This window comes from Cryptosporidium ubiquitum, assembly GCF_001865345.1.
Source record: "Cryptosporidium ubiquitum isolate 39726 chromosome Unknown contig_4, whole genome shotgun sequence".
Lineage (NCBI taxonomy): Eukaryota > Apicomplexa > Conoidasida > Eucoccidiorida > Cryptosporidiidae > Cryptosporidium > Cryptosporidium ubiquitum.
In genome coordinates this window covers 391,138-415,452 of record NW_021639820.1, presented here as the reverse complement: position 1 = coordinate 415,452, position 24,315 = coordinate 391,138, and the positions used below count along the sequence as shown (strand labels likewise).

The following is a 24,315-nucleotide window of genomic DNA, read 5'->3' as shown; positions in this document are numbered from 1 at the left end:
ATGGATAGAGAAACTTTCTTATTTTTTTTATTTTTCATCATTTCTGAGATTTTTAGTGTTTCAAACTCTGCTGAAATGTCATCTAATGGTGAATTGAAATCTATAGATGCTTCGGAAAGGATTAAACTTGTAAATTTAGATTTTTGCAACTCTAAAGAGGCGATTATCGATATTCAAGACATAAGTAGTGGAGACTCCGTGAAATACTCAATCACTGTTGAACCTGGAACAACAATTACTGTGAATATTAAGGGTAATCCTACAACAGGGTATAGCCAAAGGATGACTACTAAGCCAGAAGAAACCATTGTAAAAGTTGTTGGCACTGAACCAAATTATGTTCCGGTCCCTCATGAAGAAATGATGGTTGGATACGGTGGAATTTATGTTTTCAAGTACTTGGCAATTAAACCTGGCACAACATCTTCAACTATCGAGTATGCCAGATACTTCGAAATCCCACACAGATGTATTTTTAAGACAGAAATCCAATTCAAAGTCGTTGATCACTGTGGTGAACAAATACTAAAAGAATAGCATAAGTAGCATGAAAGAACAGTCAAATCTAGATATTAAGTTATAAATAGGAAAATTACTTTTAAATATTAACATTGGAATGGATTTTTTCTAGTTAGTTTTCATCACATTTAAATGTTTGGTAATTTATTACTTTAAGAACTTATGAAACTTTCTTAGTTTGCGATCTTGTCACGGGCCTGTTAATTTTCTTTATTTCTGGCAAGTTTTCATCTTTAATAAACAAACTTGAATTATTTTGATTCAATTTCACGTCGATGTTATCACATTTAGAATTTAATATATTGATGTTTGAGTGAGTCGATTCATTCTCAGGAGTATAGATAGGTTGCCAGTACTCGGCATTAGTTGAGCAATATTGGCAACTTTTCGAGTTACCTAGAAATGTCAAGTCATTTTTCGAAAATTCATCCTTTTCAACAACTCCGTTTCCTGCCACTTTTCCATTTGTGCATCTGCCAGAATTGCAATCAATTTGATTTAACTTTGGTTCGCCTGGGTTAAATGTTTCTTCGGATCCTTTAGTGTTTTTGTGCTTAATTTCGATTCTACTCACTGGATTTGGTTTCTTTGCTTTATTTACACAATTGTTAATGCTTGAAGCTGAGCCTTTGGGAATTTCTCCAAAGTCAATGACTTTTGATTTTTTAGGCTTGGCAATGTTTAGTGGTATCTTCCCTTTTATCATTTGTGCTACGCGACTTTCAATATTTTTGTATGAATTTTTTTGGCATGAAGATTCGTTATCCATTCTCTCTGTTGATTTTTTTTCGTTTTTAGCTTCAAGTGCACGATTAGTAGCATTTAAATGCGAATTCTTTCCACTAATTATTTTATTCGAAGGTCTAATAAGGTTAATTTTCTGACTTGTTAATGTGTTTTTCTTTGATTCTGAATTATTTTTCGAATCCGTGCCTATGAATGATGATGCGATTCCAATGTACTTTCTCATAATTGAATTGCTGCCGTAGCTTGGAGTATTTAGAGTAGCATAAGTCTGCTGGAAAAATGTGACTGATGGAGAAATTGTACAAATCATAATGCATCTCAGGCAATAAGGGGAATATGGAGGATCTGCACCTCCGCCCAAGTATTCTTGTAATAACCTAGTAAGTTTACTTTCTCTATATGGTATACAGTTCTGAGTTGATTGAGTACCAGCATTCTTCTTTAATGCATTGATGACTTTGCTCAATGATAATAGTGAAGAGTTTATGAAAGTGCTCTCCTCCATTCTCTTACCAGTGTTATTTGTTATCTTGTTGTTCTCAAATCCAGACAGATCAATAAGATTAACAATTGTACGCGGATAGTTCAAGTTTACTTTTGGTTTTACATGAAATGAAATACTTCCTCGTCTTCTTCTATTCTCGATTGTATCTTCATTTCTAATTTCGATTTCATTTTTAGTGATATTAGACGCAGGCGGAATATAATTTACTTGAATACAGGCATGGCTTCTGCTACTATTAGAATTCACCGCAGTTTTACCAGAAGTGCGTTTTTTTAATGCAGATATATATTTTGTATTGAAATCGTCCCAAGTTTTAAATTCCGAACTATTTGCCCCAACAACTCTAATTCTACCACAAATATCTGTTCTTATAGAAACATCAGATTTTGCTGAATTTATAGGTTTACTTGAATTTTCTAAATTGTCTGTCCCAGTTAATAAATCTTGTATTTTTTCGCAGTAAACTTCAAAAAATGAGAAAGAAAAGCTTCCTGGCTCAATTTGTTTGTTGTTTATTTCGATAAGCTGTTTAATTGTTAGTCCAACAATTCCCATTTCACTATTCAAATCGCCATGCATAGTGAAAGTCTTCCCTGTTCCAGAACTACCAAAGGCAAAAATATTGATACAAGAACACTCTGATAACAATGGGTCAACGTAATCTTTAATTTCCTTTGAATAAATATCTTCTGTAGTGCATTCAGTACCATATATTTCGTCGAACTCATATCTCTTAGGTAGTCCTCGGTGGCGTGGGTCCTCCAAAACTATTTGTTTTACTTGGTTGTGTTTTTCACTTACGACGCTTACGCAGCTCGAACTAGATTCATTATCATCTTGAATGGGTCTAACTCTCACAATAACTCGCACATTCTCTCTGTTTAAATGTATCTTATTTGAATTTGAAATTTTTCCAATAGACCTGAAAACTTGACTGGATTTTTTTGACTTTGGATCTGAATTTATCGCACTTTTATATTTTTGTAGAGAAACCTCTTCCCTTGATTTATGAGATTCAGTTTTAGTATTTAAATTAGAGTTCAGATGGATTTGCCGGTTTTCCATTGAAATATTACACAAGTCTGCCAAATTTCTCGTTTATTTTCGACAACGGTATTAACAAATGCTAGAAAGCAACCGCTAATACAAATTCATAAATAAAAGACCATATGGTTACTTTAATCGTACGGGGCAACGATAATTTATTTACAATTTACTTATTTCAAAAAACTGTGATAGATTTCGTGGGTGGGGGGAGTGGGTGGGGGTATTAATGAGATTTACATACAATTTAAACCGCAAAATAGAATTATGAAAAAAGATATGCAAAAAAATGTGTTAAAGTTTTAACAAGTAATTTAGATGTAAGTGAAATATTAAAATTATATGGTGCCTGCGTAACAATGGTACCTAAGAACACTTGAGAAATATACAAAGTGCCTACGAGAATACGTGTGGACGACGCTCTAGCCACTAAAATTTTCAGAAACAACAGTTGCAATCAAATGGGCACTCTGGAGTGCCCCCTCCATTACCTTTTTAAGTTAATAACCTGAAGTATTATATATCGTTACACTTACCTAAATTTATATCTTCTAATCTGTAAACCGGTAGCCCATCATCCAAATACCTCACAGGCTTAATATTGCTACTTCTCAAATCTAATTTTTTGTTAGAGTTGCTTCTGATTACACTATCTTTTTTCGTCCTTTTATTCAATTTACTTTTCTGCTTTTGTATTTCTGAATTAACTTTAATGACAGTTTTTTTCTTAACTATCGTGTCAAATATTTTATTTATTTCTCCAGTAGCCTGTGCCATCACATCTTTATTGTAGCTACCATCACTTGAATGTATATTCTTTTTTCTTTGAGATTTCATTTTGAATTTCGGTCTACTGAAAAAAAAAATATGAATATTTCCGCGCCATCGGTCTCTATTACCAATGATATTTTATTTCTTAAATTATAATTAAGCAATTAGTTGTAGAAGTATTTCTGTGTTCATAAATATGATTCAACTCGTAGTTATAATCATGTTTATTGGTAAAAATTTATTTTTTTTTTCATGGTATTTCATCAAAGGCGCGTCTTAAGTTTTTTACTGTTGTTTAACTTTCAAAATAGGTTATAAATGTAGCTTTTAGACTTTAATATCTAATCCTCGTATGTTTTTGAAATATACTAATTAAGTTTGTATTATGAATTCAGAAAGAAATATACGAGTTTATGAAAAATTTGACGATTCAAATCCTAAAGATGAATCTATTGATGGAGAAATTTTTTTGTCAGCACCTGAAAACCTACCTATGAGAAAAAGGGTTAAAAGGACTGACTCTGACTCAAGTGATAATGAATCCACTATTGATGGAGAATTTGAATTTAACGATCCTAATGAAAATGACTACCACAACATAAAAAATATTCTCTTAATGTCAAAATACTCTCAAATTAAGGGAATTCAATTTCATGAATTTGTCGATCTGATTTGTAATCAAGGTAATATTGGAACAACTGTTGCTATTTCCGGCAATATTATTGCGTTTTCTACGATCCTAAATTTCCGTCAATATAAACACGTTTTGAACAAAATAGTTGATTATTTAAGTGGCATTATTTCGAAAAGTCACAACAAAGATTTTGAAAGTCTTTTTAATTCTGTAATTTACAAAAAAAATGTTGGATTAATGATTAACGAAAGATTAGCAAATTCTCCTCTTGAAATAGTACCTGCGCTTTGTAATTGCCTTAAAGATGACATACAATGGACTATAGATAACTTATATAGTGTTATTCCGAGCGATGAAAGAGAGTATTACGAATGGGATTATATAATTTTACTTACGACTAGATATATTTCATCCGATGGTTCTACCATTATATACCAAAAATACGAAGAAGAAAAGCTGGTTATTAATTCCCTACATACTATTATTTGGAAAGGAAAGAAAAGACAACTTTGTGGAACAGGTAAGAAAAATGAGACGGAACTAATGAATCAACAATTTTTGCTATCAATGATAGATTATAATCAATTTAAAAAAAACTACAATTAAAAATGTTGTTTCCTATACTAAAACTTCTTATTTTTTTTTTTTAAATTACTCTTTCCATTGTTTGAATTTATGCTTGCACTGCTAGAAGCTACAGAGTGTGTTGCTTCTCTCATTTTTCCATTATTTTCAGTTTGAGTTTCATCGTTATTTGCTTTGTTATGTTTTGGATCAATATTATCTCTAATAGAGAATGCGACAATTTGTCTATTTTTTAATTTGGGTATCATTCTCCCGATTTGATCAAGCAGCATTTTTTTCGTAAAAATTCCGTCATTAAAGGCCTTCCCACCATCATCAAAAAGCCGAAATCTAATTCTTCCAAGATTTCTGTAGTCTCTAGGGTGTCTCTTGCTTTCAAGCTTACAAGGTATTCCCAATTGAATACATACTTCAGCCATTTCTGCAACTGTTGGATTTTCTACGGAGTGAATTAAAGAGGTTAGCCTACCACCGGACTTTGTGTTATTACTATTCAAATATAAAGGATAAATAACTTTCCATTTAGAAACATCCTGGCCTTCTGAAATTCGTTCTTTGTTCATTTTATTCACAAAAATTAAAAATAATGCGCGTATAATAAATGTCAACCTAACATTTCTACTAAACTATTTGGTAATATGTTTTTTAATATTTGTTTCTTAAGACTCTCTTCAAATATGTATTTTAAACATGAGTATCTTGAGTAATACCTCAAGATATATATACTCAAAATTAGCCCATAAAAAACCATTCCATATTCATATGCATCCCATATTAGTACCATAATCCATGAAATTGAATATATTATGATTTTTATTCCAATTGCCATATACTTTAAGAGTGAATTTGGCTCATTGTATTCCTTGAAGTTGTCATCTTTGTAATATTGGTAATTGCTGTACTGGAAATATGCTATCAAAAAATCTATTATTTTCATAATTTTTTTGAGTTACGGAATGAGAACTCGATTATATAATATTTAATATATTAAATACTAATATTTGAAAATTATTAACAAAAATATCATTATTTCTTTTTAATTTCCTACCTAGTCTATGTGGAAGATTATATGGCTAGGTTACGTGTCAATTACGAATTAATTTCAATAAAATTTTACAGTTTTAAATTGCGCATTTTTTAAATTTTATCTTAAGACTTGATACATCTTTGTGTCAATTGATGTACCCATTTTTATCGGTTGTGAAATTGGAACCCTGAAAACTCTAATCAATTTTTTAGTTTATACTTTCAACTTACTTTCCTACAACATTACTGTTTACTTCTCTTGGCCCCCAAACTCTTATTTGCCTAAATGAAATAAATGAACGAATTCAAATAAAAACAATTTACATTACCTGACGTGTGTATCTCTTCCAGTTTGATGATTTGCAAGTATTGCTATCTAAACTGAATAAAAAACTCTATTATACAAATTATTTCTTACCTGAATGCAAAATGCAGAAATGTAATTTTGAGAATCGCATATTGTCTTGATTTGCATTGGCCTTATGAATGAACTCTTAATTAATACGTTTAAGTTACTTATTCTTTACTTACATTGCATCTTTAAAAAAATTATCTGCGATTTCTCTTGGAGAAAGAGGAATTCTTACCCATCCATCAGGTTCGGTTAGCTGCATTTCTTTTATTTCTTCCAGATCGCTCTCTTGATTACCGGATCTAATAGAAATGATTTGAGGAGTATAACTTTCATCTATTTTGTATGCAAGGTAAAGATCTATTACAGAAATTTTTGTTTTTTTAGGGAATCTCAATGTAATTGTGTGTGGGCTTTGGCCGTCACTCTGCCAAAATGTACTTGAATTATTGTCTCTTAACTGTTGTATTCCATTTCCTGGCTGAAATGTATTATATTATTGCAGACAGAAATAAAAACTTACTTTTGCAGAAGAAAGAGACCAAGATGCTAAGTCTCCTATTTCGATTAAGTTGGATAACAATTCATCACAAGCTTGATTTGGAAGGCTCGGTATTCCAATATTTGACTCTAATAATGTAAGGTCCATTTATAATCTGTTAAAAAAATCTTCTAATAAATTTAAATATTATGGCGCCTTGAATGTTTTATAAAGTATTTGTCATGAAAATAACTGGAATAAATTATATCAAATTGAGAAAAATTTCGACAAACAAAAATATAGTATAAACTCAAATTAAAAGCTGAAACCAATAAAGTATTTTTCATCTCATTTGAATGGTGAGGTGTTTTGAATTAAGTTACAAGTATTTTTCTACTGTGATTATTTGCATATTGATTTATCTGGTCATTTTAAGATTGAATGATCATTGCATTTTGTGTGATGCTTTACAAATTAGCAAATCAACAAGCAATGAATTAGTATCTGATACAAATGAAAGCAAATATAAAACGGGTTCAATCGAATTTTATTTATGTATTTTATTTAGCATAGCACTGATTTTTTTTGGAGGAATTTTATCTGGTTTAACAACAGGTTTAATGTCACTAGACAACGTTCAATTACGTGTGCTGATTGAGGCAGGAAACGAACACGAAAAAAAATGGGCAAGAACTGCTCTAGACCTTATTAAAAGACACCATTTATTATTGGTTACTTTACTGCTCGCTAACTCTATATGTATGGAAGCACTGCCATTATTTCTTGATAGGATAATCCCAAGCTGGGTTGCAGTGATTTTATCAGTCACAGCCATCTTGATTTTTGGTGAAATTTTACCTCAAGCAATTTGCACAGGTAAACACCAACTTAGAATAGCCGCAAGCTGTGCAACCTTTGTCAAATGCCTAATAATTTGTTTTTTTATATTTTCGTGGCCAATTAGTAAAATCCTGGATTACTTTATTGGGGAGAATGGAAAAACAAATAATTTTTATGCAAGGGGGCAACTTAAAGCATTAATAGCTCTACATAGAAGAACTGGTGACTTTGAAAATGCTCCTATATCACTATTTTCAGTTGTACCAAACATATTAGAAGGGCAAACTGAGAAAAAAATATATATTGAAGAAATTAAACTAGATGATTCAAAGAACGCAAATTCTGGTATTAAAGGAAAAATTCAGAATTTTAAAGAGATGCATTTAAACCCTTCATTTTTTCAAACATTATTGAATAGTAATGAAAGAATGATTGTTGATTCACAAAAACGAATAGTAAGCAAAAATCCACCCGATTTTAAAATGATCGAAAACAACGGATTAGCAAATGATGAAGTCACTATTATTCAAGGTGTGTTAGACATGGCAAATAAATCTCTACTTGAGCTATCCGTCCCTTTAGACAAAGTATACATGTTACATATTGACTCAAAGTTAGACCACTTACTTTTAGAAGATATATTAAGAGTAGGGCATTCAAGAATTCCCATCTATTCAGGAAATAGGCATAATATTAAAGGGTTACTTTTAGTTAAGTCACTAATTACTATTGATCCGGACGATTCAATAACAATCAAATCTTTATTTGATTCGAAAGCTTGCAATAGGTATATAGTGGAGCCGATCTTTACTTCCCCAGATACTAACCCTTATGACGCTCTAAACATGTTCCAACAAGGTCGTTGCCATGTTGCAATTCTTACAAACTATGTTGATGAATACACATATTCAACCAAGACAAATACGCCCTTGCCAGATAACTGCGAAATCATAGGGATTGCAACTCTAGAGGATATTATTGAGGAAATAATACAAGAAGAAATTATCGATGAATTTGATAAAAACCAACGCAATTCTAACATAAAAAATAATTTTAGCTGTATGAATGAGAAAAGTTCAATTAGAAGGAGCTCATCTTTTTTTAAGTTTGATAAGTCCATAAATGATTACTTGAATTATGGGTTCAAAATATCTAAAAAAAACTACAACTTTTACAAAGAACATTTTGTTTCTGCACCTGAATTGTGGAGTCCTATATATTATAGTAAATAATCCAAATTAAAATAGATCATTTAGAAAAATAACTACTTATAATCCATCCATTCGAGTTTATCAACCACTTCATTAATATAAAAGTCAGAGTTAGAAACTGATAGTAGTTCTTCCGGAACAAATCCTTTTATACAACTGTTATCAATCATGTTGTTAGGCGAGTTGTTATCCACTATTCTCAACAAATCTGAATCCAGTTCTGTCCCTTCTTTTAGTAAATGGAGCTTTAATTCAAATATATTGAATAATAGGGTTGAAGAATATAATAAAGGTTGTATATCAATTATTAGAATAGACGATTTATCTTTATGGTTTGAAATATATATATCAAGTGCAATACAAGCTGTTTTAAAAATATCAAATATTTCAAGCATCAACTCTTTTTTTGAATAAAGAAAAAAGTCCATGATAGAAGATTTAATTTTGGCCCTCAATTGAGAATTTTCATGTAAATCTTTGTAATAGCAAGATGTATGCCTTTGGCTGATACCTAAAATTTTATATTCGGAATATGGGCCTACCCCTCCTATGAATACTCTAAATTCGAACATCTCGTTTAATGATGGGATATATTCTCTAAGAAGTAACACATTACTTATCTTTCTTTCCTTTGCTCTATCTATATCCTCGGAAACTTTAGTAGATGCTTTTAAAAGAATGAGTAAATCCTCCAATGTCTTACAACAAATATTGCGATTTGGATTGATCCAGATTGCGTCTGTAGGAGTCGACCATGTAAATTTTGGAGCGAACCCCGCACTAAAGAATTCTGAATTTTTGTTTATTGATTTATTAATATCTTCCAAAAATTTCTTTGTACTCTCTGAAAAGGATTCTTGATTCATGTCGAAACTGTCTGATTCAAAATATTCGAGTATAAATGAATCCGGAATGTTTAATAATATTCCATGTATTGTAACTTTTGATTTGAAACTAATAAGCTTTTTATACCATTTTGATATTCCTAAGTCACATATTTTGTTTTCCCCCCAAAATTGATTGTCGAATCCCCAAATAAAAATTATGAAATTCATTAAAGGGTATAAAGTAGGTGTGCTTACATTTTCAAAGGTTTCATTTGTATTAAAATATTCCGAATTTTCTCCAATAATCGAAAGAGGATCAGTAATTTTAATTTTATTTTCCATCATTAACTCCCCAATTAAAGTATGTTCATTTTTTTTGTTATGATTGTATTTAATCTCTACTGGAAAGAGCTGAACAATTTTTTTACTAACATCAATCTTCAATTTTAATAATACAACCATATTTTTTTTTAATGTAAAAATTGAATTATTGATTATCGCATGATCATCATCAATGATTATTTGTTTGAAATTAATAACTCCATGTAATTCCTTTGGTACAAACTTATAGTCTAACTTATAGGTATCGTTTAAAAAAAAATCAAGTTTATAATTATTAATTAAAATATATTTTATAAATATTAACGTTTTATCCAGAGAAAAACTGTTTTCATTACGATCCAAAACTTGTAAATGCATTATTAATTAGTGCTAGAGCGGAGCAACACTACACTAAAGAGCTTGTAGAACATAACATTAAAATTTCAATTTACCCAATTTGTTAGATGAACCATTAGCGCGCAATCGTTTTGGAGTCAAATCGTACCTTTTGATTAAATAAAATTAAATTATTAAAAAATGAACGATCCAGAGTTGATATGGAATACTATTAGCAATAATTTTTGCTCATTTAAAGTAAAGTAAGTTTGGTTATAATCCTATGACTAATCAACTTTTTAATTCCTTTGTTTGACTTATTAGATGCGACAAAACCACTTTCTGCAGAAATGAATACAATGTTACGGGGCTTTGTAATCGTACATCATGCCCCTTATCCAATTTATTATACGCAACAGTTATTGAGCACGAAGGTGACTGCTACTTATATATGAAAACTGCTGAGAGAGCTCATGCTCCTAGATTTCTTTGGGAAAAAATTAAACTGAGTAACAATTTTTTGGTTGCAATCTCTCAAATAAATGACAACTTAAAGAATATTTATCCTGAGCATCAAATACTAAAGTGCAAACATAGGTTAACTAGAATCAGACAAACTCTTATTCGTGCAAGGAAGATGGCATTAATGGTAAGACCCAAACTTGTTCCAATTAAGAAAAAAACAGAAAGAAGAGAGGCGTCAAGAGAGTACAAGGCACTTAATGCAGCAAAGATTGAGAATGAAGTTGAAAACGAGTTATTACTTAGACTTAAGGAAGGATTATACGGCGGAATATACAATTATCCAACTAATAAATATGAGATGGCACTCAAAAACGTTGGAAACATTACTCAGGACGAGGAAAACGAAGATTTTCTTGAGGATGACTTGGTTGAATATATAGAAGATATAGAAGATGACTCAGAAGATGAGCTTGACACGATACATAAGCATGAGCTGGAAAAAATTCTCTCAAAAAAGAAAAAGATTAACCTCGAATATGAAATAGAAGAGGAAAGTAGAATTTCTAGGTAATTCAAACACTCGCTATCATTAATATTTGTGATTAAATTTTCCAATTTAGTTACAGTGATGACTCTGAATTAGACGAATATATAGATGTATTATAAACCCATGATTTTGGGCAGTTCATTAGGATATCTTCAAAATCCAAGGGAGACATAGGAAATGGGCCACCTGTGTATGTATACATACTTCCATCAATCACATCTTTGATCTGGATATAGCAAGGGGACAGAATTACCATTCCAGAAACTTGATTTGAGCCTATGTGTCCTTCTCTAAACCATACTTCAGTTCCATTTCTTCCTTGAACAATCCCTGTAACTTGGCTCTTTAGAGCTCTTTCAACTGCAATACGAAGATTTTGAACTGGAAATAGAACATCCCAATTTGTATATCCATCAGTCAAATCAGTAATGTACTCTTCTAGAATTTTATATTGGCTTGAATTCAACCAATTTGAAGCTCTGAAGACGGTTAAAAGTGCTAGTAAGTCGTAATCAACTTGTCTTGATGCAACCGGATTTTTTTGCCATGAATAATAAATTTGTTTGACGGTGTCAAAAAAACCAGATACGTCTACTATTTCATTTATAGTATCGAATGATAACTTACTATTGTAGATAATAAACTGAGTAAGTTCTATCAAATCAGGAGTGGAATACGAGTATTCGGAAAGTTTTTTAAGTTTAAACTGGCTGTAGGTCTTACATTTATCAGAGGAATTTTGTATCATTAAGTATAGTCAACTAAAAGTTTTCAAATATCAAAAAAAAACAAAACTAATTAATAAAAACTTTCATTAAAAAATATAGCGCCCGAAATGATTATTTTACATGTAAAACAAATGAAATTATTACATTGTATTAGTCGATAGAATGATGTACGGTTCAAGTGATGGAGATATTTTGTCAACATTAAAACCGCACTTTTTGGTGTAAAATCTCATTGCATCGATATTTCTTCTTAATACTGTACACATTATTTTTTTGATTTTAAGCTTATTACATATGAAGAAAAGTAAATCAATAAGTAGTTTTCCATATCCTTTCCTTTTAACCGAGGACTGCAACTCATACATATATCCCACTATTTGTTTATTTATAGGGCCAATTTCATCTTCTAATTCAAAGCGAAAACTCAAGAACGATAAAATGTTGATATCCGAACATAAATCATTGTGGAAGCTGATTTCTGAGCAGCGATCAGTTTTTATTGTATTAATAACAGTATTATCCATATTTCTCTCATAAATGATCATGTAATTGCACATGTAATGTTTTAATTCGTTCATTTTCAAACTATCATCCCACCCTCGACTCCATATGTCACCCCATGGATTTTCGTCATAGAGAATTTTCATATTATCCCTTGTAATTTTTAATATTTTTTCTATATGAATATCTGACAAGTCACTGCTTCTTGCAATATGGAGATTAGAATAATTTGATATTTTTGTTAATTCTGTCTTAAAATAAATTAAATCGCTGTCCTGAAACAAATTGGAAAAGAAATCTTTAGATTTTAGAATTTTCCCAACTAAATCTTTGTATTTCTTTTCTCTATATGCGACAATTGCTTTTTTTCTTGAAATTTTCCGATCCTTAATTACCTGAGTCATTATTAATTCTTTGCGGGGGTGTTAGGCAAATTTTTTTACAAGAAAAAAATATACCAATTATCTTGTACGGTTAAAAATTTCTGAATATATGAATTCAAACAGAAGAAGTGAACCAAAAAGAAAAAGAGATTATAAAGGAATTTTGTTGGGATGTAATTTTAAATCTGATAAAGATATCTCCGGCGAATACATTGATAAGATTCTAGATGAATTAACGAGAAAAATTCCTGAAATAACTTTTGATTCGACCAAAATTTATAATGGAGTTAATATCAAAGATAGCTGGTTATTTAATAACATTCTAAAACTCTTGGAAGAACTATTTGGAGCATTCAACTCTAAATTTTTGTTCACTGAGGAATTAAATTGCTTTACAACATTTAATAAAATAAAAAGTATATTTGAAAGAATAATCATTTGGCTTTCTGTTAACGATTCTAGAATTTTGACAAAAATTATATACTCAATTCCCTTAATAATTAATATTTTAATCAAACTAAAAAATCAATGCATTAATATTAGAAGAGTGAAAAAACTGTTTGTAGAATATTCAGAATTGTCCGTTATTTGTCAAAAGTGCATGAAAAGAGTTATTCAAATATTCAGCTGTTTAAGCGTGTCTACCGAAGTTAAAATCAGGGTTGCATGTGTTTATTGCACAACACTACTAATTAAACTGGACGAGTTTGAAATGTCAATTATTGAAGATGCTTTTTCAACGCCGATTTCTCCAATTAACTATATTAATTCTAAAGTAAAAGATAGAATTTTGATGCAAGGTGATACCACAAATCCAGAATCATTTGTTAAATCTATACCAAAATTTCAAGAAGCGGATTTAAGACAATCATTTACTCACTCATTTTCTGTTTTGAACTTTAATAGAATATATAACAATAATGGCTCAAATAATGATTTACTAGACAAAGGTTGGTTGTCTAGGCGTCTAGATGATGAATCTCCTGCAGTAAGATTCGAAATTTTCATATTGATTTATGAGTTGGTAAAAATTGGAAAAATAAAAAATTCTAAGGAGTTTTTAAAATCGATAAACGAAATTGTGTACGATTGCTTTTTTGATGAAAATATTGCAATTCAATCATTGGTTTCAGAAATTATTACTATTCTATCTGAAATTTCTCCAATCTCAATAAATAACATAAATAAAATATTACCCATAATTAATGATAGCAATATATATACAAGGTACAATATATTTAAAGTGATCTCTCACTCATATTTTGGGAACGCAGAAGCTCTTCACAAGGCATTAACAGCCGTGCTTGAATCACCGTTGTTACATTTTGATGAAAAACTGGTATATAATGTATTTTCCTCAACCGCAATAAAAAATTCAACTTTTGCTCCTGAAATCATACCTATTTTATTTGAGCAGTATTATGTTAAGGAAGAAGAGATTTATCATGCATCAATATCAATCTTTTTATTTTGGGCAATTTGGAAAACTCCTTCCATTATAAAAAATATTAATTTCGATTTATTGTTACTTTATCCTGTAGCAAAATTTAATTTTTCATCAAATATCCCAGATCTTAGAATTAGAGTATCTCATGAAAGTAAATGCCCATTTAATTTCGAAGTTAAACCCCAACTCTATAATTACAATGTTTTGAACTATTCATTGGGGCTTTACCCTATGAAGTCGCATAATAAATATATAAATAAGGATTTATTTAAGAAAGAACTATTTGTGTCTATTGGGAATATTTGTTCATATCATTTTTTGAATGACACAACCATGGAAATGTGCCTAAGTGATAACTCTCCAATCGAAAGCTTATTCCAATTTTCAATAAATAACTTTACTTCTGGTACATATATTTCTATGAACAGAAAAAGTTTTTTTAGTCGATTAAAAACATTGATTTCATACTTAAAAACCAAAAATTTTAGCCCACGTATTAATACCCAGTTTAATATTTCAAATATTCGATTTCAATTAGGAACTAAATTGATTATGAATTCTCATGTAGTCAAAAACGATGCCAACAAAATTAATTATGGTATTAAGTCGAAGGAAATCAGTATTTCAAATTTACCGATATACCACTATCTATGGCCAGAAAACAGCAAGTTCAATAGTGAGTTGTGTAAAATATTTGATAGTAAAGTGTTATCGTGTTCATCTTTCATTATTTCGACTACTGAAATATGTGGTTCAATATCATTTTCATATTTTTTTGAAAACTATATGCCAAGAAAAAACAAAAATGAAAAACTTTGTTTAATATTAGGGAACTTAACTGATAGATTGATTGAATTCAAAAGTTTGTTTTGCCAATGTATTGTATGTAAATTTAACACATATTATCAAGAAAGTTACCCAGAATACTTAGATGATTCTTCAAAAGTCGTTTTTTCAAAGACTAAAGATGTTATTCTCAAAAAAACCGGGACGAAGTTTTATTCTTTCCCATTCAAAGTTTTACAAAAAATTCCTGTAAGTATTAGTTTTGATGTTTATTCATCATTAAATAATGATATATCAATTGATCAAAATATTAACCTGTTTGTTCAAATACCACAAGCTCTAAAATTTAAAAACTCAAAGATAGATCAATATTGCATAAATGATAACAGAAAATTTTTAACTAAGAGTTCTCACAGTGTTTTGAATGAAGTTGACTCAATGAACTTCGAAAGCTGTAATAAAGTTAACGTATATTGCCAAATAGATAAATCAATAGCATTTAATGTGATTAATTCTAGAAAAGATGAATCAATTATAAATTATACCACTCCACTGGCAATCAACAATAGACAATCATACGTTTTTCCTATCGCAAAAGATACATTAAGAATGTCAATTACCAATTCAATACAAATTAAATTTGAATATCCCATTGCTTCTCCAGTGACTATGAACGCTATTTTGATTAGTAAAAAGAACAGTTTAGCATCGCCAATCTCAAATATTCATCCAATAGTTATTCATCCTAATATTATGGCATAGATTAGGTACTTTTGTGGTGTTAGTTAATTTGGCGCGATGACAATTTATAGGTCATTATTTATGTTTTCAAAAGATTTAAATAAAAATGAAATTCCTGGTGATATTAAACTCAAAATAAATCATAATATAAGATTTTCAGATTTTAACCTTCATAGATGTTTAATTGATGCGCTTTTATGCAATGGTTTAATTTTTCCATCACCAGTACAATATCACGTTTTGAGCCAGGGAGCCATTGAAGAAAACTTAATTGTCCAAGCAAAATCTGGGACAGGAAAAACTATTGCATTCGTTTTATTCATTTTAAATAAACTATTGAATCATCTAGATCATGATTTGAAACAGTTTCATGGATGTTTTGAATTGCAATCGCTTTTAATAGCACCAACAAGAGAAATATGCATTCAAATAAACAAAACTATATCAATGTTTTTAAATTCAATTAAAGATAATTATCTTATAGACAATATTTGCTGTATAGGGGGAAGCCCTATTTCTGAAGATTTTGAAGAATTTAATCTCAATACTCCGACAATAATGGTATCTACACCAGGGAGATTTATTCAATTAATGAATTATGAGCCGAATAAATTTTTGTCCGTAAAAATGCTAAGGAAATCACTGTTTTTTCTACTTTTTGATGAAGCTGATCGTCTTCTTGAAGATTGTTTTATTGAACAGTCAAAGCATTTACTAGAACTATGTTTGGGTTCATCCACTACACAGTTTATTGCATGTTCAGCAACTTTCCCTATGGATAAATTACAGCTATTGAAGAGAATGTTACTTAAAATTAACATAAATGCAGGGGATTGCAAATTACTTAAATTGAGGCAAATTCAACTCTGTTCATCATTTGGAACGAACTATAGAAACATTGATAATATTGAAGCAATAAATTATGTTCAAGATGTAAGAAACACAGATGGTATGAATTCTATATCAAAATTAGCAATTTCGAATACTCTTGAAAGCCCAGTACTAAAAAATATGAATTTTTTTCTCTATGATTTGTTTTTAAATGAAATATTTCAATTAAATGCATTCGATGAAAACAATTACCATCAATGGGCATATTTATTAAATTCAATAGTTGATGTTTTGATCAGAGTTCCATTTAGACAATCGCTCATTTTTACTAATAATGGCTCAGTTGGATATAAAATTATGTCTGCTTTAAAGTCTTTAAATATTCCTGTCTCATATACTAGTGGGAAAAGATCGCAAATTGAAAGAGAAGAAATAATTACTTCATTAAATGAAAATAGGTGTAGAGTTGTAGTTTGCTCTGACTTACTTGCACGAGGAATTGATATAAAGATGATTGACCTTGTAATTAATGTTGATGTACCTATTGACAAAGAGACTTTTTTGCATCGTGCAGGCAGATCTGGCAGATTTGGGCAGAAAGGCATTGTAGTTTGCATACCTTCTCATAAGCAAGATTATGACTCATTTTTATATTTTTATAATCAATTGGAAATAAATTTTTTAAGTTTTTGTGAACAATTTAATCATGTGGAAAAAAATAACAAATCATACCCTTCTTATGATAATACGGACTTAAGTTTAGGGATAAATTCTATTCTAACTCCACCAGTGTTGGAATCATCTGAAGACGTCTTTGCTGGACTTGAGGATTCCAAGGACAACAATTTGAATGAAAAGAGTGAAAATATTGATTTATCATGTTCAACTATTAACGTGACTTCTCTAGATTATTACAAAACAATTAATGATTTACAAATTACTAATATAGACAGAGATATTTTGGATTTCTGGAGGCTCTATAAAGGAATTACAATTTAACGAAAACTAAATATTTATTCTAACAAGATAATGAAGCGGAGTTATGAAATAGATTTGTAAGTTCCAAAATAAGCATCCATGAAGTAATAAAAAATAAATATTTAAACGGAAAATACAATGTTTTATAAGATGATAAACAAATTAGAGAGTTGATTAACTCTCAATAATTCACTTTCTAGTAAAAGAAATCCAGTAGAATCATATAGTAAGCAAATACCTATAAATCATCATATTTTATTGAAGTTCTAATGTCATTTGATGAATTAATAATTGTTTGTTGCTTAGGTATATCCCAGTCTTTAAAATACCTTCTCTTTTCATATGGGTTAGAACGTAAGTGCTTGTTATACCTCGGTCTATATATGCCTTGTGGATTTCCGTGATTACCTCTTCTATTTACAGAAGTTGCACTGAATTCATCAGCATTTGTTGGATAAATTAGATGTGGGAATTTTTCCGCTGATGGTTTAATAATTCTCTCAAAGGTAATTTCTTCTCTAATTGTTTCCAGGAAATCTTTGTGTTTCTTTGCAAGATGTTTGTGCACAAACTCCTCGCCTTTAAATTGCTTTAAACATTTACCGCATTGCCATCGATCGGCTTTTTTTCTTAATGTATGCTGTTCACAGTATCTCTTCCAGGAGTATGAAAGAGAATCATCATCATCTCTAATTGGATGAGGTATCATATCAAAAATTGATGGTAGATTCAGCAAAATATTAACGTTTTCTTCAAGTTGGTTAAGTAGAGCTTGATTTTGAAAATCATCCAATTGCCCTTTATATATTTGTGGTTCAGAAACATTGCCTTCATCTCTTTGAGACCAAATTCTGAATTTATTTTTAAATAAAATTTCAATATACCCTCTAGATAAAAATAGGAGGTTATTATACATATTTAATGATTTTTCGTTATATTTGATTGAATTTTCATTATCTTCTTGGCTAATAGTGGTATCTGATGAATTTGAGTTCTTCGTATTATTTGTATCTGAAAGACATTCAACAGGCCCTACATTTGAGGGATTATATGTATTAGTCTGTATGGGATGCGACGCAGATAATAAGTAATAGTCTATTCCATGAACAAATTTTAGATATAATGACAAAACGTCAACAACAGCTTTAATATTCATAGACCCATCCTGTACTAAATTCTCCATTATTTCATTTATTGCTGAGCTAATATTTTGTTCACTTTCAATCTTCTCAATTATCTTTTTCATGTTATTTTTATCTATTGATAGTCTTTCCTGGGTAGAAAAAATCTTTGGAACCTGTCCAAATTTTGTAGAACAATTTTCATTATTGTAACCCTTGGCTTGAATAATATAAATAGAATATTTTGAACCAGTTTGTTGTACCACAGGGTCCTCATTTTCATTTGTATCTTCCATCTGGTTATTTGTATCATTATAGGACAGTAAAATTGAGTTGGTAGTAACTGAAGATTTAATCGTTTTACCTTTTATTAATTCAATTGCAGAGTCTCTATTTCTCATATTATCGAATAAAATATAACATTGCCTGTTCAATATACCGCGTGTAAACTTGGGAGGCGAGAGAAGAATATCCAAGAAACCATTACATTTCCCAAGGCCTCCATCTGCTAATGGAAAATCGTTATTAAAGAACTTTGTTATATCTAAATATGAAATGTAGCTGGGGATATCTGTAAGTAACATAAGATGAGACTTTAAGTCAGTTTCGAAATGAGGGAAGCTTCCAAATACTGTAATTGAGTCATTTTCATCAGTGTAAATACTATCAGAAATAGTATTGGAATGATTTATTTTTTCAACATCATTATTTGATTGATTGACCGTATTGAATCCTCCCCTTTTTAATTTTGAAGAAAAGACTTCAATGCGTTTCAAAACTAAATTTCTTCGTTCATCAACAACTTTTCTGATCCAAATTGGGTGAAATTTTTCGAAAATGATTGGTGAGTTTCTATTATTGTCTAAAAATTCGGATTGATGTTTTTGTACATATTTAGTTTTGTAAGAATCATACATTTCAATAAGTTCGTTGGGAGCTAGGTTATCGTCTTGGCTTAAAGTAAATTGTTTGAAAGTCATCAAGCCTGGGGAATGAAAATCTTTGTACCCATTAAAATTATGATTTGAAAGATGCAAGCAAGTTTGGTGATCAGGTGATATACATCCTTGGTTTTGAATTGAATAGCCTATCAACGGACTAGGTCCTCTTCTCGATTTATCGATCATGAGTGCAAAAAAATATCGCCTTACTTTAATGCATTTATGTTTTTAAGAGACACTTTTTAATAAGAAAAAAGGCGGTAGACTTTCTCTGGTAAAAAATACCGGTAATACTAATTTTTAGTGTGAATAATTTATTCATAGGAAGAGATGCAATAGATAAACCAAATTCAATTACCAATGAATATCAACATAGACTACATTGCATTCTCATTTGAGAAAATAGAAAGCAAATATTCATTTATGAATATGAAATATTTTCCAGTTGCATTAAGAATTCATTGTGAGCAGTATTTGATAAATTCGTCCGGCAAAATTATTTCAGATAATAAAACTGCAGCTCAATCACAGCTAATTATTATTGAGAAAAATATGAATAAAAAAGATCAAGGTTTATACACTAATTTTGAGATAAATATGTCAATTCATGGAGAAATTAATCTTTCATCATTTTGTAACTATACCAATATCTACATATTTAAATTATTAGATGAAAATTACCTTGGCAGTGAAGAATTTATAATTGGGTATTCAATACTTCTCTTAAATTCGGCTTACTATCATGAAAATGTCTCATCTATAGATTTGCCTATTCTAATTAACTGCTCAGAAATATTTCAAGAAAAATTGATTTATGATATTAATACACAAATATATGAAATTCTTTTCCTAAAAGAGAAATTACCTCAAGATAAAAATCACCTTAACAAAGTTAGTAATAATTTACTTGGTTATTTACATTTAACATTAAATTTTGGAGAAAAAATGAATTTCAATCCATTAATAGGGGAAAGAAATATTTCTGAAACAAAAAAATTAATAAACTGTGGTCCCATTTTGAATACTATTTCGGATTATATTGATCTATCAAATACTAAAGTTTCTGAGCAAAGAATTGATTTCACTTCTCTAATAAATAATAAAAGAAGTTTATTTGACAATTTTCCTTATTTCTCTATAGATAATTCACTCATTAAAAATTATTTTTTAAATAAAGAAATCTTGGAATTGGAAAAAGCCATAAATAAACTATATATTGGATACCTTACAAGACTTGATAATGCAAATATGTATGAAAATGAATTCGAGTTGATCTGGAAATACAGGCTTTATTTAATTAAGTTTAAAGCAGGAATCCCTATGCTACTTCATTTTGCCAATTTAAATGATAAATCCATAATGATTGAAATTGATAATTTGATCAATTGGATTATCCAAACCATTAAAAAACCTATGAATAATTGTAAAAATAGGATTTTAAACATTGAAGACTCATTAAATTTGCTTTCAAGAGAATATAAAGAATTTTTGAATATTCGTAAACTTGCTGTAGAAAACTTGGAATTTTATACCAAAGATGAGTTATTCCTCATTCTACCACAACTAGTTCAGTCTCTTAGATATGAAAACGGAACTAACTTAATGATGCTTCTAAAAAGGAAAGCAATGTGTGATCTAAAATTTTGCGTTGAATTATTTTGGTTGTTAATTTCAGAAATCTCAACTCAAGAATATCCCAAGGTTTTTGAACAAACAATATACGAAATAATCGAGGGCCTTGCTGATTATAAGAATTATAATATTAATGGAACTGTAGAAGAATCTTATTGCTGTAAATATCATTTCTGCCTAGAAATGATTGATTTAATTCTTTGTCAAATACAATTTAGGGCAACATTATTATGGATACATCGTATTTCAGTAGAAGATTGCAAAAGAGAAAGAGCTGAGAAAAAAATACAAAAATTTAGAAGCGTATTGAATGATTTTGAATTGGGGAAAATACCTCATTCTCAATCAAAGATTTCTTCACGCTCAACAGGTATAGATAAAATAACTGTTAAATTAATTAGCTCGATGAAGGTTATGTTAGAAGTTGAAAATGAATTTGCAAATTTTTGTAGCAAAAAAAAAAACTTAATTTCCTTAAAATTTATTTGTAATTACGAGTTTGAACATTTAAAGGATTTTTCTTTAGAAATGGAGGAAATTGAGTTACCTTTATTAAATATCACTAATTTGAGCGATCTTTTACTTCTTCCAATTGATGTTAATAGAGCGTTAATTGGTATTGTTCCAAGTGAAAGTTTCATTATAAAGTCATCTCAATGCCCAATCATACTTTCTTGCAGAATGGCGATTCTTAATAGTTCAAATAAAAAAGGAAATGTTCAGCAAAATATGCCATCTGATGATACTTACGAATCTGAATCCATATATCCTGTAGTCGAATCCAAATACATGTACAAGGTGGGGGATGATTTAAGACAAGATAGATTAGTAATTCAACTTTTGGAAATATCTTATAACCTGCTTAACGAGTGGAATGCAAAAAGTTCGGCGATTACATATAAGGTTACGCCTTTTTCACAATTTGACGGATTAATTGAATTTCTCGAAGATTTTTCCTCAATTGGCTCAATTAGAAAAAAATATGGGAAAAATTGCATATTAAACTACTGGGCAGGTGCTTATAATACAAATATAAATAATATCCCTCATAATGTATTAGCTACTTTTATAAATAGCTGTGCAGCATATAGTGTTGTTACTTTTATACTTGGTGTTGGAGATCGTCATCTTGATAATTTATTAGTTGGGAAAAATGGCCACTTTCTGCATGTTGATTTTGGATATATTTTTGGAGAGGATCCAAAACCTTTCCCACCTCCAATGAAAATATGTTCGGAAATGATAGAAGCTATGGGTGGCCTAAACTCATCGGGGTTCAAGCTCTTTGTTGATAAATGCTGCGATTGTTATAGATACATTCGCAGAAATTCATGGCTAATATCTAATATTTTGTTACTAATGGTAGATAGTGGAATAAAAGATCTAAATTCGAAGCCCGAAAATAATTACGCCATCATTTTGGAAAGAATTAAAGAAAAATTCAGGCTCGAACAATCAGAAAGGGAGGCAGAAAGGTATTTAAGGGAAATAATTATGACATCATCAAATGCACTATTTCCTGCAGTTGTTGATACCCTTCATGATTGGGCTCTTTACTGGGCTTAATAATGCTGTTTTTGTATCCCAATATTTATTTATTACCGCGAAATATTGAGAATATATTTATTGATAATCGTATATGCAAAGTTTATTTATCAAGAAATTAAATTTTAAGAGACACTATAAGTTTCTATTGGATTTGTACTCCAATAGAAATACGGTTAGTGATTTTCTCAGTTATCCCATCAAAATGTCAGCACTGTTCTGGGGTATTGGAAGTATGAAATTATTACATAATAACCTAGAAAACAATTATAGAAATAAAATTAAAGAACTGGAAGATCAAGTTTTTGAATTTGTTGAAAGCTGCAAAATTTTTGTTGACAGAGATATGACAATGGTCGGTTATTCTCAGAATAAAGGATTAACTCCCAATATTGTTTCTACACACTATGCTCTACTCATTCTGATAATGATAGACAAGCTAGATCAAGTTGATTCAGATAAAGTTTCGAAATGGATATCTTCACTCCAAAATAGGGATGGATCATTCAGTTGTGACCAATATTTGGAAACTGATTGTAGATTTACTTACTGTGCTTTATCAAGCCTAACCATTTTAAACAGAATAAATGAAATCAATATTGAGAGCGCCCGATCTTATATATTAAGGTGCTATAATTCTGATGGAGCTTTTGGTGGAATTCCTTGCTCAGAATCACATGCAGCATACACATATTGTTGTGTTGTTTCACTTGCATTTTTGAATTCATTAGATATGATAAATGTTGACAAGCTTGCTTTTTGGCTATGTGAAAGGCAACTTCTATGTGGGGGTTTTAATGGTAGACCTGAGAAAGCACCAGATGTTTGTTACTCATGGTGGATATTTTCTTTGCTCTACTTTTTAGGTAGAACAAATTACATTGATAAGCGCTTATTGGAAGACTACATTTTTTCTTCTGAGGACATTTCACAAGGCGGATTCTCAGATAGACCTGGAAATGTGCCAGATGTATTTCATACATTTTTTGGGATTTCTGCTCTTTCCTTAATTAGATTTGGCACAGTTGTTAATGCGATTAGCCCCATTTTTGCAATTCCGGTTAATTCAATATCTAATAATAGCTAAGCTAATATTTATATATTACACTTTTAGACATTTAAATAATTAGATGAGTAATTCTATTTTAATCGAGCCCTAGTTTACAATTTTAACAGTTTTTGCCTAAAGAGAAATCTCTTCATACGGCAATTATTTATTTTCAGAGTACCATTGACACTTGTAGACATAAATAACTCCAGTACCAAGATCTTGCGTTAATTATGCGGGATAAATTATTGTCACAAAAATTTGTGAAAGAATAGATGTCGTACTTTTTCTGAAAAGTATTAATAAAACTATAGTAAATAATTCGAAGGGGCCATTTTATTTATTCGAGATTCTGTTATTTAATACTTTCGAATTCACGTAGATTAATTGTTCTTCACAGAACTGATATGATTTTTTTGTTA

At 30.0% G+C, this 24,315-nt stretch overlaps 16 protein-coding genes across 16 annotated transcripts; 8 read left to right on the top strand and 8 right to left on the bottom strand.

The window, feature by feature from the left end:
* On the top strand, positions 1–537 carry cubi_02315 (cysteine protease inhibitor; the record flags this gene model as incomplete). The annotated part of the gene is made up of 1 exon (XM_029019327.1): positions 1–537. The coding sequence occupies one exon, from the start codon at positions 1–3 to the stop codon at positions 535–537; it is 537 nt and encodes a 178-aa protein (XP_028874448.1).
* Positions 538–679: 142 nt separating this feature from the next.
* cubi_02314 (kinesin heavy chain) lies at positions 680–2,836 on the bottom strand (the record flags this gene model as incomplete). The annotated part of the gene is made up of 1 exon (XM_029019326.1): positions 680–2,836. One exon carries the CDS (start codon positions 2,834–2,836, stop codon positions 680–682), a length of 2,157 nt encoding a protein of 718 aa, XP_028874447.1.
* Positions 2,837–3,331: 495 nt separating this feature from the next.
* Positions 3,332–3,652, bottom strand: cubi_02313 (uncharacterized protein; the record flags this gene model as incomplete). Its single annotated transcript, XM_029019325.1, has 1 exon — positions 3,332–3,652. The coding sequence occupies one exon, from the start codon at positions 3,650–3,652 to the stop codon at positions 3,332–3,334; it is 321 nt and encodes a 106-aa protein (XP_028874446.1).
* Positions 3,653–3,971: 319 nt separating this feature from the next.
* cubi_02312 (BCP1P BRCA and CDKN1A-interacting protein) lies at positions 3,972–4,826 on the top strand (the record flags this gene model as incomplete). The annotated part of the gene is made up of 1 exon (XM_029019324.1): positions 3,972–4,826. One exon carries the CDS (start codon positions 3,972–3,974, stop codon positions 4,824–4,826), a length of 855 nt encoding a protein of 284 aa, XP_028874445.1.
* A 17-nt stretch (positions 4,827–4,843) lies between these two features.
* cubi_02311 (SRP19 domain-containing protein) lies at positions 4,844–5,368 on the bottom strand (the record flags this gene model as incomplete). Its single annotated transcript, XM_029019323.1, has 1 exon — positions 4,844–5,368. The coding sequence occupies one exon, from the start codon at positions 5,366–5,368 to the stop codon at positions 4,844–4,846; it is 525 nt and encodes a 174-aa protein (XP_028874444.1).
* Positions 5,369–5,409: 41 nt separating this feature from the next.
* Positions 5,410–6,832, bottom strand: cubi_02310 (anaphase-promoting subunit 10 family protein; the record flags this gene model as incomplete). The annotated part of the gene is made up of 7 exons (XM_029019322.1): positions 5,410–5,706; positions 5,962–6,019; positions 6,063–6,113; positions 6,161–6,207; positions 6,250–6,310; positions 6,363–6,664; positions 6,707–6,832. The coding sequence occupies 7 exons, from the start codon at positions 6,830–6,832 to the stop codon at positions 5,410–5,412; spliced, it is 942 nt and encodes a 313-aa protein (XP_028874443.1).
* A 188-nt stretch (positions 6,833–7,020) lies between these two features.
* On the top strand, positions 7,021–8,736 carry cubi_02309 (CBS domain- and transmembrane domain-containing protein; the record flags this gene model as incomplete). The annotated part of the gene is made up of 1 exon (XM_029019321.1): positions 7,021–8,736. The coding sequence occupies one exon, from the start codon at positions 7,021–7,023 to the stop codon at positions 8,734–8,736; it is 1,716 nt and encodes a 571-aa protein (XP_028874442.1).
* Positions 8,737–8,768: 32 nt separating this feature from the next.
* Positions 8,769–10,241, bottom strand: cubi_02308 (hydrolase; the record flags this gene model as incomplete). The annotated part of the gene is made up of 1 exon (XM_029019320.1): positions 8,769–10,241. The coding sequence occupies one exon, from the start codon at positions 10,239–10,241 to the stop codon at positions 8,769–8,771; it is 1,473 nt and encodes a 490-aa protein (XP_028874441.1).
* Positions 10,242–10,400: 159 nt separating this feature from the next.
* Positions 10,401–11,235, top strand: cubi_02307 (uncharacterized protein; the record flags this gene model as incomplete). Its single annotated transcript, XM_029019319.1, has 2 exons — positions 10,401–10,462; positions 10,524–11,235. The coding sequence occupies 2 exons, from the start codon at positions 10,401–10,403 to the stop codon at positions 11,233–11,235; spliced, it is 774 nt and encodes a 257-aa protein (XP_028874440.1).
* A 49-nt stretch (positions 11,236–11,284) lies between these two features.
* On the bottom strand, positions 11,285–11,959 carry cubi_02306 (uncharacterized protein; the record flags this gene model as incomplete). Its single annotated transcript, XM_029019318.1, has 1 exon — positions 11,285–11,959. The coding sequence occupies one exon, from the start codon at positions 11,957–11,959 to the stop codon at positions 11,285–11,287; it is 675 nt and encodes a 224-aa protein (XP_028874439.1).
* A 120-nt stretch (positions 11,960–12,079) lies between these two features.
* Positions 12,080–12,844, bottom strand: cubi_02305 (GNAT family protein; the record flags this gene model as incomplete). The annotated part of the gene is made up of 1 exon (XM_029019317.1): positions 12,080–12,844. The coding sequence occupies one exon, from the start codon at positions 12,842–12,844 to the stop codon at positions 12,080–12,082; it is 765 nt and encodes a 254-aa protein (XP_028874438.1).
* An 88-nt stretch (positions 12,845–12,932) lies between these two features.
* On the top strand, positions 12,933–15,818 carry cubi_02304 (uncharacterized protein; the record flags this gene model as incomplete). Its single annotated transcript, XM_029019316.1, has 1 exon — positions 12,933–15,818. One exon carries the CDS (start codon positions 12,933–12,935, stop codon positions 15,816–15,818), a length of 2,886 nt encoding a protein of 961 aa, XP_028874437.1.
* Positions 15,819–15,854: 36 nt separating this feature from the next.
* cubi_02303 (SF II RNA helicase) lies at positions 15,855–17,627 on the top strand (the record flags this gene model as incomplete). Its single annotated transcript, XM_029019315.1, has 1 exon — positions 15,855–17,627. The coding sequence occupies one exon, from the start codon at positions 15,855–15,857 to the stop codon at positions 17,625–17,627; it is 1,773 nt and encodes a 590-aa protein (XP_028874436.1).
* Positions 17,628–17,844: 217 nt separating this feature from the next.
* On the bottom strand, positions 17,845–19,854 carry cubi_02302 (uncharacterized protein; the record flags this gene model as incomplete). Its single annotated transcript, XM_029019314.1, has 1 exon — positions 17,845–19,854. The coding sequence occupies one exon, from the start codon at positions 19,852–19,854 to the stop codon at positions 17,845–17,847; it is 2,010 nt and encodes a 669-aa protein (XP_028874435.1).
* A 174-nt stretch (positions 19,855–20,028) lies between these two features.
* On the top strand, positions 20,029–22,866 carry cubi_02301 (phosphatidylinositol 3-root isoform; the record flags this gene model as incomplete). The annotated part of the gene is made up of 1 exon (XM_029019313.1): positions 20,029–22,866. One exon carries the CDS (start codon positions 20,029–20,031, stop codon positions 22,864–22,866), a length of 2,838 nt encoding a protein of 945 aa, XP_028874434.1.
* Positions 22,867–23,050: 184 nt separating this feature from the next.
* Positions 23,051–23,932, top strand: cubi_02300 (prenyltransferase subunit; the record flags this gene model as incomplete). The annotated part of the gene is made up of 1 exon (XM_029019312.1): positions 23,051–23,932. One exon carries the CDS (start codon positions 23,051–23,053, stop codon positions 23,930–23,932), a length of 882 nt encoding a protein of 293 aa, XP_028874433.1.
* Positions 23,933–24,315: the final 383 nt, after the last annotated feature.